The sequence below is a fragment of the Apodemus sylvaticus genome, chromosome 10 (genome assembly GCF_947179515.1).
Source record: "Apodemus sylvaticus chromosome 10, mApoSyl1.1, whole genome shotgun sequence".
NCBI classification, from domain to species: Eukaryota; Metazoa; Chordata; class Mammalia; order Rodentia; family Muridae; genus Apodemus; species Apodemus sylvaticus.
In genome coordinates this window covers 99828507-99846575 of record NC_067481.1, presented here as the reverse complement: position 1 = coordinate 99846575, position 18069 = coordinate 99828507, and the positions used below count along the sequence as shown (strand labels likewise).

Genomic DNA, 18069 nt, shown 5'->3' with positions numbered 1-18069 from the left:
GTTGCCGCTGTGTGCCAAGCTCTTTGGTGAATTGGCTACAGGAATCTCCTATACCCCTTCTGGATGGGAGTCATCGTTATCTTCCCTTGGCCAAGGAAGAAACTGAGGCAGAGGGCAGTAAGTAAAACAACTCTCAGAGAAGTCCTAACTGACCATAGGTGCCCACGAGAAACGAATTCAGTCTCATGCTGTGGCTGTGGCTGTGGCCACCGCCAGTTCCGCTGCCCCCACCTTGAGTGTGATTTTCGGGTCTCCCACACCTGTCTGAGGTTCCACCTGTGGGTCATCACAAAAGGAGTGTCACGGTGTTTTGGGATTGCCCGGGTAAACCCTTCAGCCAGGGGGCGCGCCAGACTCTATGTGCAGGATGGGCGCGGCCTCGAGACCTGGCGCAGGTGGCCTGGCCCTGCAGGTTCTGGCTGCGCAGCCTAGGCAGTACCGAGCAACGGGGGGCGGTGTCCGGCGGGGACCCAAGGAGCGCGTCCGAAGCCCCGCCTGCAAGGTAAGCGCCACCTTCCCGGGGTGCGGCAGGCAAGCAAGTGGCCGGCGATCGCCCCGCCCTGTTCCTGTAGTGACCCAGAGCCGCGGCCCTCCGCACACGGGGCTCCGCGCGCCGCTGCCGCCTCCGCCGCCGCCTTTCACCTGCGCCCGCCGCCCGCTTTCAGTGCGCGCCGGGCCCATCGCCGCATTCCAGGTCCCTCCGTCCCAAGCGCCACCATGCACTCGCTCTTCAGGAAGAGAAACAAAGGCAAATACAGCCCGACGGTGCAGACGCGGAGGTGAGGGGGCGCCCTGGGCTAGGATTAGGGAGACCTAGAGCTGAGCCAGTAGTGGGGATGCGTGGGCACGCGATGCGGAGGTTCCTCTGGAACTGGAAAGTTCTGTCCTGATGGAATGGGGCCCGGGAAGGGGCACCAAGAATGGCAGGACGGACTCTAGAGCCCCATGATGGGCTGCTTTGTGGGGGACTTGAGTAAGGAGACAAACTGTGGGGCGGTCCTGAAGCTGGAATCTCGGTCATGAAACGTTGTTTCCACCCTGGGACTCGGAAAATAAGTTGTGTGTGGGATGATCCCCTGAGGGAATTGTAGACCGCGCAGGTGCTGCAGCCGCCGTTGGTCGGCGAGATATGGTGGCTCCGAGGGTGAGCCACCTGTCCCGGCTGCACCTGCCTGCCTGCGGCGGAGCACTCGAAGGCCGCGGTGGGTCCTGGGGCCCCGGGGGCCCTTGCTAAGGCATTCTCGGGCTCTCTAGACTCCCGCTCGGCCCGGCTGGGTGGGGACAGGCCAATTTCTCACTGCGTGATTTCTCAGGGGTGTGGCTCCTGGCGCTTCCCCACCCCCCTATCCCCGAAACTGGCCGCGTCTGCGATCCCTGAGTTCTCAGGGCCGCCCGAGAAGCGAATGACATGTCTTGATGTGTCTGGATGGAGAGACAGGCCACGTCGGTTTTGATAAGCCTAATGTATTCATTCGCTTAATAACCGGTTTGGGGGAGACTGGTGAAGTTGCTGAGATTGAGGGAGGGGTGGAATTCGTTCCTCTGTCTTGGCACCCCTCTAGGGGAAGTGGGAGTGGTCCCTCCAAATAACTTTAGGCAGATGAGAGGTGACAAATGTCACCACTCACCTGGCTGAGAGGCTCAACTCTCAACTGGGCTCCTCCACTGGCCCACGAACAGTTCCTCCCCTCCGCCCCCCTCCCACGCCCCGGGACTCCAGAAAGAGGCAAGACAGGAGATTCTGGGCCAGAGCTTTCTCACTGGCTGGCTCTGCCCTCCAACCCAGACCCACCTACTGAGACAGGTGCCCTGGCCCGTGCAGCCTGGAGTGTGACCTGCGTGCGTATTCTATGCTTTCAGAAATTCTGCTTTCCTGAAGTCCCACGGGCAGGGCTGTTTGAAGCTCAGTGTAATTTCTCCCATGTTGTGCGGTCCCCTCCCCTCTCCTGCCTTCTCCTCATCAACCCTGCCTTTCAGTCTTTCACAACCCCAGAGGCTGGGCAGGGCCCTCCGTGCTGCTCCTCTGTGGCAGATCCAGCTGGCAGTCAGAACCAGTTGGGGTCCCATCCAGTCCCTGGGCTGCTCTCTTGCCTATTGCACAATCAGACACTCCGTGCCAGCCCCACAAGGGGTCAGGCCCCTGTGGTCCTCACCAGGAAGAGTCACACATCCCAGGAGCCGGGCCAGGTCCCACCCCCACCCTCCAGCCCTCCAGCCTGGAGAGCCTGGGCTTGGACCTAACAGCAAAGGCAACAGAGCCGGGAAGGGAAGGGAAGGGAAGGGAAGGAAAGGGAAGGGAAGAGAAGGGGAGGGGAGGGGAGGGGAGGGGAGGGGGGAGGGGAGAAGAGGGGAAGGGAAAAAGGAGCTCCATCCTTTCAGCCACAGGGACTCTGAGAACCTGGTGCTTAAGTACCAGAGTCCTGCTTGCCTCCCGGTCTAGGCAGACCCGCTGAGTCCTTGGTGGGCAGCTTTAGCCACGCCCCTCTTGTGGTCACCCAGCCCTGAGTAGAGAGAGACCAGACACTTCTCTTCATGGTTTTCTAGCCCAGGGTGCCCACTGTCCCCACCCCCTTGCTGGAGGACTAGACTACCAAACTGTGGGGTAGGGAAGCCTAGTACCTATCCCCCCCCCCCTCTCTCTCTCTCTCACACACACACACACACACACACACAAAACAGGCTTTTGCTATATAAGCTCAGGTTTGCCTTGAACAACTGTGTATGTAACTCAGCCTAGCCTTGGACTCCATCCTCCTGCCTCAGCCTCCCCAGAGCTGGGGATTACAAGAAACTGCAGCACTGGCTCATGTCCAGCCAGCCTTGTAGCAAGCATTGTGTGTGTGTGTGTGTGTGTGTGTGTGTGTGTCCTTATTGTTCTCCATGGCCGTGGGGAGTTCCCCCATAGCTATCCCTGCAGTCTGAGTTCTCTGTGGCTCCTCCGTTGCTGTCTGAGGGAAGGAGACAGTAGTGAGTTGAGGAGGAACTCAGGTCTAAGCAGCAGAAGCCTTGATGTTCATCCTGGATTAGCTATACTGGTGCGACGCTCTGAGCCTCAGTTTCCCTGCCTGCCAAGTATTGCAGTGGAATAAAGGCTGGAAAAGCAAAATCCCAGCATACCAGAAGAACCCAAACAGGAGTTGTTAGTGCCTTCCCAAGCTCAGGGGACCCAGCAGCCCTGTGTCAGGGCCTTCGAGCCCAGGCAGCCTAGGGCTTGGACAGCACAAATCCCTGTCAGAGGACAGAGATGCCCCCTCCCTGTTTGTCTGCCTTTTAGCAGATGCCATGGGCTGAGGGGTTCTGGGCAGGGTGTGAACCCCGCTACTCCTGTCACCCTGGTTCCTAATGACAGGTGTGGAAGCTGGTGTTCACACCTGAACTAATGACAGGGTCAGGCTTGCTGGGGGGGGGGGGTCACTGAGCAGGAAGGTACTGTGGGGTCCATGTATCTAGATGAGCAGGAAGGTACTGTGTGGGGTCCATGCTCGCGCCCTGTTGGCTGTGCAACTTTAGTGGGGGTTCTTGACCTCTCTGAGCCACTTTCTCACCTGGAATGGGGATAACAGAGCATCTGCCTGTGAGTTTTGGCTAAGGAAGAGATGAAATAACCCAGAGAAAAGGGTGAGAACCAGAGGGGCCATCAGCATGTGAAGGTGGTGATGATGATGATGATGATGGTGATGATGATGAAGAAGAAGAAAAAGAAACAAATGCAGGGGTGTGTGGCTGGGGATGTAGATAAGTTGGTAGAGTGCTTGTCTAGCATCCACAAAGCCCTAGGTTTGATTCCCAGAACTATGTAAAAAAAAGGCATGGTGGCACATGCCTGTCATCCCGGAAAGTCAAAAGTTCACGGCCATCCCTGTTTACACAGAGGGGTTGAAGCCGGCCTGAGCTGTGAGACCCTGTGTGGACACAAACATATGAATGCAGAGGATGTACCTACTGTAATCCCAAGAACAGACCAGGTTATTCCCATGGGCGGAGCCAAGCTGGGGGAGGGAACCTCGACAACTCCTGGTGATCAGTTGCTGGCGTCATGAAGGGGAGATAAGATGAGGTTAAACACAGGAATGACCATCTGACTGATGGGTCAGAACGGGGCTCCAGCCCGCCCACTCTGTGTTCTGTAATGGTGTACGTGAGGCTGTCAGGTCAGAGTGCATCAGAGAAGACTTCCTGGGAAAGGTGTCTGACTTTGGGGTCAGACGGAATGCAAAGACAAACGCAACCTCCGTGAGTTCCGGACCAGCCAGGGCCGCATCACAGAAAGATCCTGTCTAAAAAGCTGAACAGAACTGATCTCACATGCCCACCTCCAGCCATGCCCTGCCCGCAGCCTGACCACCACACATCTCTCCAGCCCCATCCAGTCTGCTTGCAAGAGGCTGTCTTAGATACTCACTGTGTGGCAAAATGCCTGACAGACGCTGCTTAAGAGAGGCAGCAATTACCTCACAGTTCTTAGATATACTCTGTCTATAGGGAGGCAATGGCGGCTGGAGTGTGAGGCAGGGGGACACCCTGCACCCTCAGTGTGCAGAGACAGATGGATGCTAGCACTCAACTTGCTTTCCTTCTTTGAATTCAATCAGGGACCACACCCCACGGGATAGTGCTGACTATATTTAGTGCGAGTCTCCCCACCTTAGCCAACCAAGTCTAGAAACTTCTTGCCAAGTATCCCCGAAACTCCCCGAGTAACCTGCACCAGAGGGAGAAGCCTGTGTGTAGAGAGGGGACAAGCAAGAAGAACATCTTGGGGCACTCTGATCATCTTGGTATCGAAGATGTCCACTAGTCATGAGTCCAAGTGCAACCTGCCTCTCCGGAGCTGTGTGACCTTGTGGAGGTCACTTAGTATCTAGGAACCTGCTTCATCATCTGAGTAACAGGAACAGTGTTACAACCCCCACTCGGACCAACTCCTGGGTGGGACAGCAAAGTGACTGTGTGATAGGCCCAGCTCTGGGTCAGTCTCAGAGGAGGCAGCCATCACACACTGCTAAGAGGGACCTGTTCTTTAAGTCTAGAAGCCTCCAGGCCGCATAACCAAGCAGGCTATGTTCACACCCATTGATGCATGGCGCCTGAAAGAGGATGATATGGGGAGGGCCTGTCAGTAAAACACACCACCCTCCAAGAACCTGGCTGCCTTGGGCACAGTAAACTGCGTGCGATGTCCCTGCACCTGCCAAAGAAGGGCTGCACGGCTGGAGTGTGGTAAGGCGTCAGTATGACCCACCACGTGGGCTGGGTCCCACTTCCCATGGGGATGAACACTGAAGCCGGATAGAAATGAGAGGGCTCACTCTACCGAGGCACGGGGGTTCTAGAAGAGGAACCCCTCCCCCATGCCTGAGGATGGTGGCAGTGCAGTCCAGAGACTCTCCAGTCAGGTGGCTGAATGTTGACCTCAGGGCTTCCGACTCTGTCCCATTTTTAAAATAATTACTTAATTAACCTGTTTGTAGGTTGTGGGGGAGTGTATTTTGGCAGGGTCTCAACTTACTATATAGCCTAAGGTATCCTTGAACTCACCATATATTCCAGGCTGACTTCAACTTATTCTGTAACCCAGACTGACCTCCAATTAACTACACAGCCCAGGTTAGCTTCGCACTCCTGAGTTCTCCTGCCTACGCTTCCCATGTGCTGAGATTGCCTTTAGGAGCCACTACAGCCTAGTCTGGCCAGCTCTCTGCAAAACGTTTTGGCAGATGAAGAGATCTAGGACGGAGTTAGGCTCAGCCTGTGGGAAGCTCTGCTAAAGACCAGCACTGTCAAGGGCCAGCCTGGGGGAGAGAGAGAGCAGCAGGGCTCACCTAACACCCTGTCAGTGTTCCTTACTCCCCAAAGCAGAGGAGATGGGAGTCAGGCACTCCCCTCCCCCACGTAGGTAGTGTGGGACCTCCCTGGCACTGTCCGCACCCTCCTGCCTGCCTCAGCCTGTCTGGGCAGCAGGAAGAGGGAGCTGGCATGGGCCTTTGCTCTTTCTGCCTTTTTAGTCGAAGCCTTCTAAGCCTGAGAGGCCTCCTGCTGCCCTGTCCTCCCTTAAATGGGTCCCTATTGCTGCATCCAGAATTCAGCCCAAAGGGGACTCGTGGGGCCTGGATGCCTGCAGCTGGCCCTTGGCCATTCCTGTTTGTCCATCCCCCTGCTGCAGCCATGGCCACTGCGGCATGTGATGACAATGTTCCCAACAGTTTGACTTCTCTGGGGCACTGGCAAATACCACCCTGCACAGGGTGAGCACCTATCCTGTCTCCATGCTGCTCCTAGCCGGGCGAGCCTTTGGCCAAGTTGTGCCTCCTGCCTGAAGTGCCCTTTCCTTTCTACCTGACTTACTTGGATTCCCAGGGGAGCCCTCGGAAGCCTCCGTACTGGGACACACCCATCTGCACATTGTCTCAAATAAGTCAGTCTCATCTTGGTGTGGTTTGGGCTTGTGTGGCAGCCCACTGGACCATGAATGGAAGGGCAGGAGCAGCCATCAGATGAGAGGCTAGGAATGGAGGTGAGCTGGAGAGGGTAGAGCTCTCTCTGGAAAAGGGAATACCGGACGCCTGCGCAGTGTGCCCCCTCCCCCATCCAGTATCTGACCTGCACTAGGGAGGGGGCAGGGTAAACAGCAGGGTAACAGTGAAGGGCCCTAGGTACTGAACTATAAGAAGGAGGGGGAGATGGGGCATCTAAACAGAGCCCAGGGGCTGTCAGGAGACGGACTGATAACCATCAGTCAGATGGATTTTAAGAGACACGTTGTATCCTCACGGGGATACAATTTGCTGAGCAGGCGAAGCAAGTGGAGGAAAGGTGAGAGAGAATGTTAGTAGGCTTAAAAATGCACAAACTACAGCCAGGTGTGGTGATGCAAGCCTGCAATCCCACTGCTGGGGAGGCTAAGGCAGGAAGACTGAGCTCAGGGCCAATCCAGGCCACACAATGAGACCTTATCTCAAAACAAAAGCAGCTATCAACAGCAACGGAAAACCAAAAGGACAAAAAAGCAAATTTTTTTTTTTGTTTTTTTGGTTTTTTTTGGTTTTGTTTTTGGATTTGGTTTTTTCGAGACTGGGTTTCTCTGTATAACCCTGGCTGTCCTGGAACTCACTCTGCGCTGCCGCCTCGCCTCCGCTGCTGCCGCCACAGCTGACAAAAAGCAATTTTATTGCTAACATTTGGATGTAGACAAACAGATGTATCAAAAATGTAAATGGTAGGCTAAAGAGTTGCTTCAGCAGTTATGAACACACGTTGCTATTAACAGAAGACCTGGGTTCAGTTCTTAGTACCACAGGGTGGTTCACAACCTTATGTAACTCCAGTTCCATGGGGTCCAACACCCTTTTCTGACCTCCTAAGTACCAGGCACACTTGTAGTGTATATGTACATGCAGACAAAACACCCACACACAGAGAAAAATAATAAAATGTCAAGCTAAATAAAATTATATACTCCTGGGGGGGATTGGAAAATGATTGATATAAATGACCTTTTATTTCTTTTTAAAGAGAGTCTGTAGTGAATATGACCATGAAAGGACACCCACTAAGTCCTGGTGGCAGACACAGGGATGACCACTTATTTTTGATACTATTCTACTGGCTCAACTGGGTCATGATGACTTAACTCTAACTCAGAATGGCATTCTAATGGCCAGAGGCACCACAGTCAGCTTGAGCCCTGTAAATACCATAGGAAGCTTCAAGACTAGAGTCATGACTTGGCCTTTGTGTGTCTGTAATGAGAACTGGAAGCCGGGAGGTGGCGGGTCTTCCCTGGACAGAAACAGTTCAGGCCTTAAAAATAGAGCAGGAATTACTGCCCCAACAGCCCACACAGTGTAGGGCTGACTTCCCCAGGATTAATAACTGGGTGTGGGGGAATTGACTGTCTAATTACCACAGAAGTTTCTAGTAGGGAAAGTATCGGTCAATTGGCTAATCAGTCTGGTATTTATTGAACACCCCCTGTATGTGGCTTTCTCTTAAGATTTCCTTCTGGTGGAGACTTGGAATGTTTTCTCATTCCTGTTGCTCATCTATAACAGTTGCTGTGTTTCAGTTCCTTGTTCTCAGCCCTGGCTGTATTTCAGAACACCCTGAGGAGGTCTACCAGGAATATATCTTATCTCAGACTAATTAAATCACAACCTTTAGAAGCAATTGCCTCTGTTCCTGGGCTGTGCAGTCAGGAGTGACCATGGTAGTGATACTGATGTCATGCTCTGTCCTGTTTTTAGGGGTGTGTAGATTATACTTCCCCTTTCAGTGGCAGCTTCCTGGAATGTCACCTTCTGTTCTTTTATGCCCGTCTTTCCTGTATCACATAGTTGTAGGTACATCTTTAAATGTCATACAAGCCAGGGTTGTGGTTAATCCTAGTACTTGAAAGGTAGACACAAGTGGATTTCTGTGAGTTCCAGGAAGGGATATCTATCTTTGGACAGAAAGGGTGTCACGTAACCCAGGCTAGCCTTGAACTTTTGATATAGGTAAAGATTACCATGTACTCCTGATCCTCCTTCCTCCATCTTCCAGATTCTGAGATTACAACCACCAAACATCATGCCCAAGTTATGAGGACTGAGAACTGAAACCACCAGGCTTTATGCTGCTAGTCAAGGACTCCACCAACTTGAACTAGATCCCCAGTCCCTTAATTGGAGAGTTTAACTCAGTTATGTTTATTGTGGTGACCAATGTGCTTGGGCCCACTCTGCTGCTTTGCCACTTATAGCACTTCCCTTTTTCATTTCTTTGTTCTTTATTCACTTTTTTATTGGATTGAGTTATATTCTCCACAATTAATTTTAGATCAGAAGAGCACCTGTAATCCTAACACTCAAGAGGCTAAAAGCAGAGGCTTGCAAATTCAAGATCAGCCTGGCCTACAATAAATAGTAAGACTGTTTCTCCAAACAAACAAACAAACAAACAAACAGGTTGGATTAGGAGGCCTGAATAAGGACTAATGAGGCTGAAAATACCCTGGCCTAGGTAATCTTCCTAATTATAGTCATTGGGGGTGTTTTCCTAACCCTCCCTAATAACCTATAAAGTATAGGACAATAAAGATTTACTCATCTTTAGGGTGGGCCCTTCTGTAACCCTTAATTCCAGGGCTTGCATAAGCTTGGGGCTCAGGATATAGGCATTAATTGGACCAGGCATTTTATGGTCTGTCTACAGCTCATATCTCCAGGGGCTTATGGTCAAAAAGTCCTGTCCCCAGGGTCTGTGTCAGGGGAAGGGAGACGGCAAGGAGTTGGGGGGCAGAAGTAAAACATATTGACCTGTTATCAAATGTCTAGGGAGTGCCTGCTGGGCTGCTACACTTACGAGTGTAGACATTTACTGACCAATCTTGGTGCACAGGAAGACTCTTTCTCAAAACTGTTCCTAATAACAATAACTGCATTAAACAGCAGAAAACAAAAACCACAATTCTACCATAAAGACTTGCTGATGTGTTAGGAGAATCTATGAGGCCCCTACCACCACCCCAGCCTGCTCTGAAGTGTAGCATTCCACCCCAGTGTGGGCCAATAACAGCCATCTTGTCAGCTGGCCTGAGGGTCAGAGAGGGAGCCTGTGTCATCACTGGGTGGGGTGTGTGGCCCAGGTTCCTGTGTTGCTGGTTCCTTACACTTGAAAGTCCTGTTCAAAGGGACAGGTGCGGAGTCCCTTGTGGTCACATCTAAAAGAATGACTCAGCCTGGTTTACCGCCATTGATTGTCACCTTGCCTCTTACTCAGGATCAATCTACTGACCAGGGTACCAAGAAGATGTCAATTACTGTGACACTCCTGGTAGTGACTGCCTCACCCTTCTGTTCTGAGTGTCTCTTGTTACTTTGTCTGTGGTGGTGTGGGTTAGGGTTAGTATTGACATGTCCCTCTTGGACTGGGGAGGTTGCTTTGGAGCCTGGTTACTTAGATTCACATCCTGATACTATAGTTACTCAACTGTGTGACCTTGGACAGGTTCCTTAAATCTGCTGAGCCTCAGATAACTTCATCTGGAAAAGAGATGTGGACGTTGCTGATGCTCTGAGAAGTATCTGCTCAGTTCAACGCCTGCTGAGGGAGCCCCAAATTTCAGCAATAGAGAGGCTGAGGCAGGAGGATCATCAGCTCAAGGCCAACCTGAGCTACATAATAAAACCCTGTCTCAAACAAACAAAAACCCACCCTCTTCCCAATAAAGTCTAACTGGAAAGTGGGTTAAGGAGGTGCCCTGTCAGCAAAGCATTTGTCTCCCAAGTTCGAGAATCTGAGTCCAATCCCCGTAGCATGGGTTAAAAGCTGCGTGTAGTATCTTGGGTTCATCCATAGTCCTGAGGCTGGGGAGTGTGAAGTGGAGACTATGGACTCCTGGAGGCATGCTGGCTAGCCTGGGCTACTCAGTCAAGTCCCAGGCTATGATGACCTTGTTTCAAGTAACAGAGGGAAGGCAGCTAAGAAAAGACAGCAGAGACAGGCCATGGACGTATGGGGATACTCACTCACACACACACACACACACACACACACACACACACAAATGTGTGCACAGTGGGGGCTGGGTATATAGCTTGGTGAGTAAAGGCCCTTGCCACCAAGTTTGATGACCGAAGTTTGATCCTTAGGACCTACACGATGGAAGGAGAATCAGTTACCTCAGATTGTCCTCCTACCCCCAGACTTGCATGTCTGTATTTATACACATGAAATAAATAAAATGTCGTAAAAGGGAAAGAAAAAGAGCCCAGCCCTAGTAACTCTCCTGTGCCACCCTTCCCAGGCCCTTTGGTTCTAATAAATGACCCGTCGGCTGGCAGTGGGCACCAGGGCGCGCTCCCTAACTCCTGACAGCCCAGGCACATTCTGAGTCACCATTTAGAGAAGACCGGGTTGGGGGTTCTGCCACACCCAAATCAGACCCGATGCCCCTCAGAGCCACTGAGCCCAGCCCTGGCTCCAGGGGTAGGTGAGACCCGGGATGGTGAGGCTGTGAGAGGCAGACAGCAGGAGTTCCTGGAAGGAAGAGTCTCACTTCCCCACCTGCACACCCCACACTCGCCAAGACCGAATTAACCCCAAAATGGGGGAACTGAGGCAGGACCAAGGGCTGGGGCCTGAAGACTGACTGGGGCCTAGGGAGTCAGTCAGAGCGCTAACTCTCCCTGCCCCCCAGGTCCCAGTTCCATCCAGGAGAGGCAGGGGGACATGCTGGGCAGCCAGGGACACCCGGAATGGAGAAGGCCCCTCCAGGGCTACAGGGCAGCAGTTGGCTCTCAGAGTGTCTGCTCTGTGGAAACGGCTGTTCTCCCAGCCTGGGGACAAGCCAAGTCTCCACTGCTGCTTTGTATCCAGATATATCTTCATGCACTGACTGACCTTCTACATGCTGACCTGGGCTCAGCTCCGCAAGACTGGATCATTTGGGAAACAAGTTGTCAAGGACATGGAGGCAAATGCCTGGCCAGGGTGGTGTGTGTGTGTGTGTGTGTGTGTGTGTGTGTGTGTCCCCGGGATGGAGGAGGCCCAGGGAACAAAGAACTGACTTTATTAAATACCCATAGGTACCAGACACTGATTGAGGCAGACAGATGCTCATCTACTTCCTCCCAGTGCTACAGAGGCCCTAGAACCTTCTGGAGTCCTCCCCCGGCCCCACCCCCACCCACCCCACCCCTCTGTCCATGTCAGCCTCAGGAGACATCATGTGAAAGAGTGTGAGGGGTCCCTGGTGGTGCAGGTGCTCCATCCTAACTGTCACCACACTACAGATAGGACAACCGAGACTCAAAGAAGCGACATCACATGCAGTAAGAGGGGACGAACCCAGGCATCTGACTGGCCTGTGTGCTTAATAAACCGCTCCCCCACCCTTCTCTCCCCCACCCCCAGCTCCAGAAAAGAGACCAGAGGCCCCTGCATAAAATTACAGTTGTTCAGGGACTCAGCAGGACGGGTATGTTCTCCCAAGACACCCGTGTTCCGTCTGATCCAAGCAGAGCGTTGGTATATGGCTACACCCAGCGGACATTCCTGTTCCTGTCTCCTCAGATGAGTGTCTCTTTTGCTTGTACTGACAAAATTATGGGCTGTCCTGGCCATGCTGTGAACTCACACGGCACTGGGCTCAAATTCTAGCTTCCCACTTTGCAAGCAGTGTCAGAGCCGAGTCCCCAGCAGGCAGGGCTGAAGCTACAGGACTTCTAACAGCTGGCGGCTCCCTGCCCCGCCCCCTAGGCTGCTCTGCTCCAGATACATCCTAGGCACACAAAGAGATACCTGTTCCTGCTCCTGTCCCCAGGAAGCTCTTGTCAAGTCCTTGTGTTCTCAGACACAGCCCTGGAGCTCTGTCTTAGTCAGGGTTACTATCACTGTAGTGAAACACCATGACCAAAGCAACTTGGGGAGGAAAGGGCTCCTTTGGCTTACAAGTCTGCATCATACTCCTTCATGAGGGAAATCAGAGCAGGAACTCACTCAGGGAAGGAAGCTGGAGGCAGGAGCTGGTGCAGAGGCCATGGAGGGGTGCTGCTTACTGGCTTGCTCCTCGTGGCTTGCTCAGCCTGCTTTCTTATAGAACCCAAGAATACCAGCCCAGGCGTGGCCCCGCCCACAATGGGCCCCCTCCCCCATCAATCACTAATTAAGAAAGTGTCTTCCAGGCTTGCCTACAGCCTGATCTTATGGAGGCATTTTTTAAATTGAGGTTTCCTCCTCTCAGATGAGTTAACTAGCCAGCACAGGCTCCAAGGGGGTACTCCAAGGAGATCCTCCCAGCCAGCCTTCCCCCACTTTCCTCACCCTAGGGACATAAGAGGACCCCACTGGGCTTGCAAGACCTGGGCTAAAAGGGCCATTTCTGGGCTCTTCAAAGCCCTAGACCCCATCCAGATCCTGTTCCTTTTACCGCGAAGTCCAAGCCGAGACTGTGAGGTGGCGTTTCTCAGGACGACCCCTTCCTCACTGCCACAGATGGGTGTCTGGAGGGCCTCACTCAGCCCCCGCAGGAAACCCCAGGAACAATGTCCCCTTAAGTGCAGTGCAGCTTTCCTGGATCTTCTCCAGCTCCCTTGATGTTATTGTCCCCCAGGTCCCTGGTGGCACTAAATCCCCAGGGTCCTCCGCGCCCTTCTGTCTGCTGTTGAGGAAGTTTCCACCTGGGCCTGTGTGTGGCATCTCTGGGGACCAGTGTCAGCCTTGATTCCATTTTTAATGGCAACTTTAGAGGAGTGGGATAATGCAGAGGGCTAGTGACCACAGGGCCATTATTACTGCTGAGGTGCCAAGATACCCACAAGCCACCAGGCGCACACTGAGTGCCCTCTGTGTGGCCAGGAGGGCAGTAGTGCCTCACTGAGGGGCGTAAATGACCACAGATCTGCTGTTAGATGCCTCTCTGAACCCCCACCTCAATCCTTGAGCCCCAGCAATGGAATGTCAGCTCAGATGTCAGATGCAAGCTTTAACTAAGCAGCAGGATGTATTGATCCCATTGAAGGGATGATGAAACTGAGGGCTGTTAGTTCCATAACTCACAGGACATCGTGGTACAGGTCTGTCTCCAGAGCTAGTGGGGAAACTGAGGCGGAGGATTAGAAGTTCAAGCCTTGCCTGAGTGCAGAGTGAGTCAAGGCTAGCCTGTCTCTAAGTAACTAGAAAGAAGGTTGGGGCTGTAGCGCGGGGCACAATACTTGCCTGGGATGTTTAAAGCCCCGGCTTCAATCCTCAGTGCCTTTGTCAGTGCAGCGGGGATCTGAGCCCAACTGGATCCAGACACAGATCTTTCCCCTCCGCAGCTGTCCCCCACGTGACCCTGGGTGGTGCCTTTACTTCTGAAGCGACTCTGAAAATGAGCAGATGGAGTGGAGACATCTGAGAAATCTGGAAATGAGCATCTGAGACACTTTCAAATGACAATGTCTACCTGCCCTGACCGCTCACACCCTACTAACTTCTGGGCACAGAAGTGACGGGCTGGGCATGTCCTTCCAGTGGGGCACTTACTAGCCCTGCGCTGTTCTGGGGGAGGGGCTGGGTGTGCTTTGGTTTCTCTCGACCAATCAGGTGGCTGCCAGCTGTGGGCGGGACCGGACTGGGATGAGATGGGTGGGGAGGTCTGTATCTCAGCCTCCATGGGGCCACCCGGACTGGATGCCCAGTGTGGTTCATCTGTGAGATGAAAGCCCAACCTGCCAGGCCTGTTCCCAGGCCCCTCCCTGCACACTCTGCTCCAGCCCACATTCCTGCGCTGCTGGCGCTGGCACGGAACACTGCCCTCTCACAGGAACACACTGCCATCTCTCTTACTCAGACCCCAAGCCCAAAGAGCAAAAGCACAGAATGTTCCAGACTCAAATCTCATCGCTTTACTGTGAAGCAGGATAAATAATGGTGACCCTGGAGAGATGGCTCGGCCGTTGGGAACACTGACTGTTCTCCGGGAGGACCTGAGTTGGATTCCTAGAACACCACAGAGGCTCGCAACAGTCTGTAACTCCTGTTGCAGAGGATCCGACGCCCTCTTCTGGCCTCCGTGGGAACTGCACATCTGTGGTGCACAGACTTACAGGCAGGCAGGCAGGCAAAACACTCATACACATGAAATAAATAAAATTCAAAAACAAATTAAAATAAGTAATACCACTTATTTCAGAGAGCAGCGGGATTCCTGAGCCGTGTCATACATGCAATGGCCCCGCTCAGCGCTGGGATGGTGACAGCCTCTGGAAGCATTCTTTGGCTTCTAACAGGTAGCTGGGGTTGGCTGACCCTGAGAACAAACCATATAATCCCAGAACCTGAGAAGCCGGCTATAGCACCAGCTGTAGCATGCTGAGAGGCCATAGCTCAGCATGCTATAGCCACCTTCTGCAGGCCGCTGCTAGTCACTGATCTAGTGGTTTGGCTCTTAGGGTTGGCAGGGCTACCCACGGTTCCTTCAGATTCTGGCTTCTGCTGCTGGCCTCACCTCTCAGCCCCTCAGGGCCTTGGGGTCAGGATGTTCCCACTCCCACCCCCTGCACCTGCAGTACTTGAGGGGGATCTCCCAGGAATGCCTAAAAGAGCTCGCAAGTGTGGGGGGTGTTTGCACCAATCACAGGCTCTTGCATGCAAATGAAAATGGCGTTTGCACCAATCACAGCAATCCCTCTGCTAGGTCAAACAGGAAGTGCGTCCCTCTACCTGGTTAGACAAGGTTTCAGGTGAGCGTCAATTCACTGAAGCTTAAGATAGCAAAAGGTGTCATACAAACCTTCAGGGCTGGGGTGTACTGCTTTGATCGATGTGTGGTTCTCTAAAGGTGTCTACGGACTGTTGTAGTGGGCTGGTCCTGGCATGAGATCAGTCCCTCTGGCTGTTGGACTGGCAGTATTTCTGCTCAAGGTAGCCAGGGCAGCAAGCCAGAGTACAACAGCTGCTGATTAGGGAGCCACGCCCTAGACTCAGTCTAATGATTCCTGTTGTTATTTATCTGTTGTTGGTTTTTTTGAGACAGTCTCACACTAGAATTCCCTACGTAGCCCGGGAATTCTGATTCAGGCTGGCCTTGAACTTACAATAATCCCCATGGAGGTTTAGTGTGTTCGTAGGTGCGTACAATCAACAGTACAGGTAATTCTAGAACGTTATCTCGCTCCCAATCCCCAGCAGCCCCACCCAGCTCACACCACTCTTAGCACTCCTGAACCCTCTCCTGGGCCAATCCCCAGTCTCGGCTAATTTACTTTTTCCCCACTCTGATATTTTACCTCAGTGTGCCGACTCACTCTCTGATCCTTCCTGTCTGGCATCTTCCCCTGAGCGTCCTGACAGCAAGGTTCGCCCGTACTGAAGCAGGCATCAGAGCCCCCTGTATCAGAGTTGAGCCGTACAGATGGCTCATATCTTACATCTGGGTTGTTTTAAATTCTCCTGTTATGGATGACGTTGGGCAGACAGAGCCACATTAACAGACTCACTCTCTCTCTCTCTCTCTCTCTCTCTCTCTCTCTCTCTCTCTCTCTCTCTCAGATTTAGATCCAGGAGTAAGTACTCACTGGGCTGAATGGCAAGTCTACATTCAGATGTTCCTTTATTTACTTATTTGTTTGAGACAAGATCTAACCCAGTAGCTCTGGCTGTCCTGGAACTCATTATGTAGAACAAGCTAGCCCTGAATTCACAGAAATCTACCAGCCTCTGCCTTCTAAGTGCTGGGATTAAAGGCATGAGCCACCACATCTCATTTGTGTGTGTGTGTGTGTGTGTGTGTGTGTGTGTGTGGGTAATCACAGGTATCTACCTTGAGTCCTCTATTACTTTCTGCCTTGTTTTATTGAGATAGGGTCTCTTAATGAACCTGAATGTCTTTTTGTCTCTGTCTGTCTGTCTATGTGTCTCTCTCTGTCTGTCTCTCTGTGTCTTCCTCTCTCTATCCTCTCTGTCTCTGTCTCTCTGCCTCTGTCTGTCTCTGTCTGTCTCTCTGTCTCTGTCTCTGTCTCTCTCTCTCTCTGCTAGGCTGGCACCTTCCTCAGTGCTGGGATTACATAGGTGTGTGGTACCACGCCAGCTTTTACATGGGGACTGAAATCTGAACTCATGTCCTTACTGAGCCATCTCTCTAGCTTAGCTTCCCTCCCCTTTGAGGACAGGGCCTCAGATAGCCCAGATTGGCCCCAAATTCCTTATGCAGCCTTAAACTCCTGGCGCTGCAGCCCTGCCTCCCGAGGGCTGAGATTGCAGTATGGGGGCCACACCTGGTTTATTTATGTGTTCACCTTTTTCCACATCTCTAAACCATTTCACACCCTTGCCAGCACCTTATGAGGCAGGGGGATTTCTCCATGTCCTTGCAGCAACTGATAGATCTTTTCCTTATTCTTTATTATTACCACAACCATTTTGAAGTGGATAAAGGTGTGGCAGTTTTGAGCACATGACATCTTAAACCAATTTATTAACTACATGCTGTGTGCTACAAAGTCTACAAGACTGTCAAATGGAGATGTCAAGGGTGTGGACTCTGGGGATGTGTCTCAATTGGGATCTTGGCTCTGTCAGTTAATTACTGTGTGACTTGAGGAAGGTTACCTAACATCTCTGTTCCTCATTTTCCACATCTATAAAGTTGGGATAATAATATGGTTCACCATCCTGCTAATTTCAGGGTTCTAAGAAGATAAGGCCAGAAGGGAATAGGAACCTGGCATGCAGAAAGTCAGTATTGGCGCCTAGTGTTATTATGATGCATGTTGTTGCCCTGTGTTGGGTCATGTGGCTTTCGCAGCATCCATCTGGGCAGCAGTCGGTGCTGGGGGGAGAGTTGCTGCTCTCTGTTCACAGACTGTGTGACTCCAGGGATGTGTTTTGACATCTCTGAGCCTTGTTTATCTCATCCACAACTTTCCACACAAGCCTCCCTAAGTCTTGGTGTGAAGTTGGTGCTTGATGTCAGGCGATGCCAGACAAGCAGGACGCCTTTGTGCGCACGCTCATTCAGCAGGTAGAGAAACTGAGGCTCCTGGGGACGAAGGCGTAATTCCTGCCTGCAACCGTCCAAGCTCCAGCTGCCCCTCTTGGTTGCTCTGAGCTCTGAGTCCCATTTGTATGCTGAACTCTGTTGGGACAGTGATGGAGTTCCGCAAGTGAGCAACCTGTGACAGGCTGGCTGAGCACATGGGCGCATTCCCTGAGGCGAGGCTGGAAGGCCCCTAACAGTGGCTCATGCAGGCAGGAGGATGCTGAGGAGAGAGCCTCCCCGTCTCCAGATGCGGCCGGCCGACAGGAGCGCAGCTGAGGTGGGCCCTGACCGGGCCTCCCTGGAAGCTTAGCTTATTCCCCCTGACCTGGTTCCTGCACGAATTCCCCCATTCTGATCCCTCTTGGCCTGTATCTCAGACAGGGACAGCTTCTCATAACTGTGTATAGGCGTGTGACTTCATCCTAGCTGCCTAAACCGCCAGAGGTCAGCCCGTGAGTGACTTACAGAATGAGGGCTCCCGGGCCTCTCTTTGGAAAGTGCTGCTTTCTTGGTTGATTCTCCAGGAGAGGTAGCCAGGACCTTGTTCACTGTGAGCCATCAGCCCA

At 52.5% G+C, this 18069-nt stretch overlaps 1 protein-coding gene across 1 annotated transcript in view; it reads left to right on the top strand.

Moving 5' to 3' along the window:
* Nucleotides 1-586: 586 nt before the first annotated feature.
* The window catches only part of Ppl (periplakin), a 48356-nt gene continuing 30873 nt past the window's right edge, over nt 587-18069 (top strand). The window contains exon 1 of the mRNA XM_052195266.1: nt 587-779. Coding sequence (XP_052051226.1) covers nt 718-779 — 62 coding nt within the window. The 5' untranslated portion in view covers nt 587-717. The remainder of the gene's footprint in view (nt 780-18069) is intronic.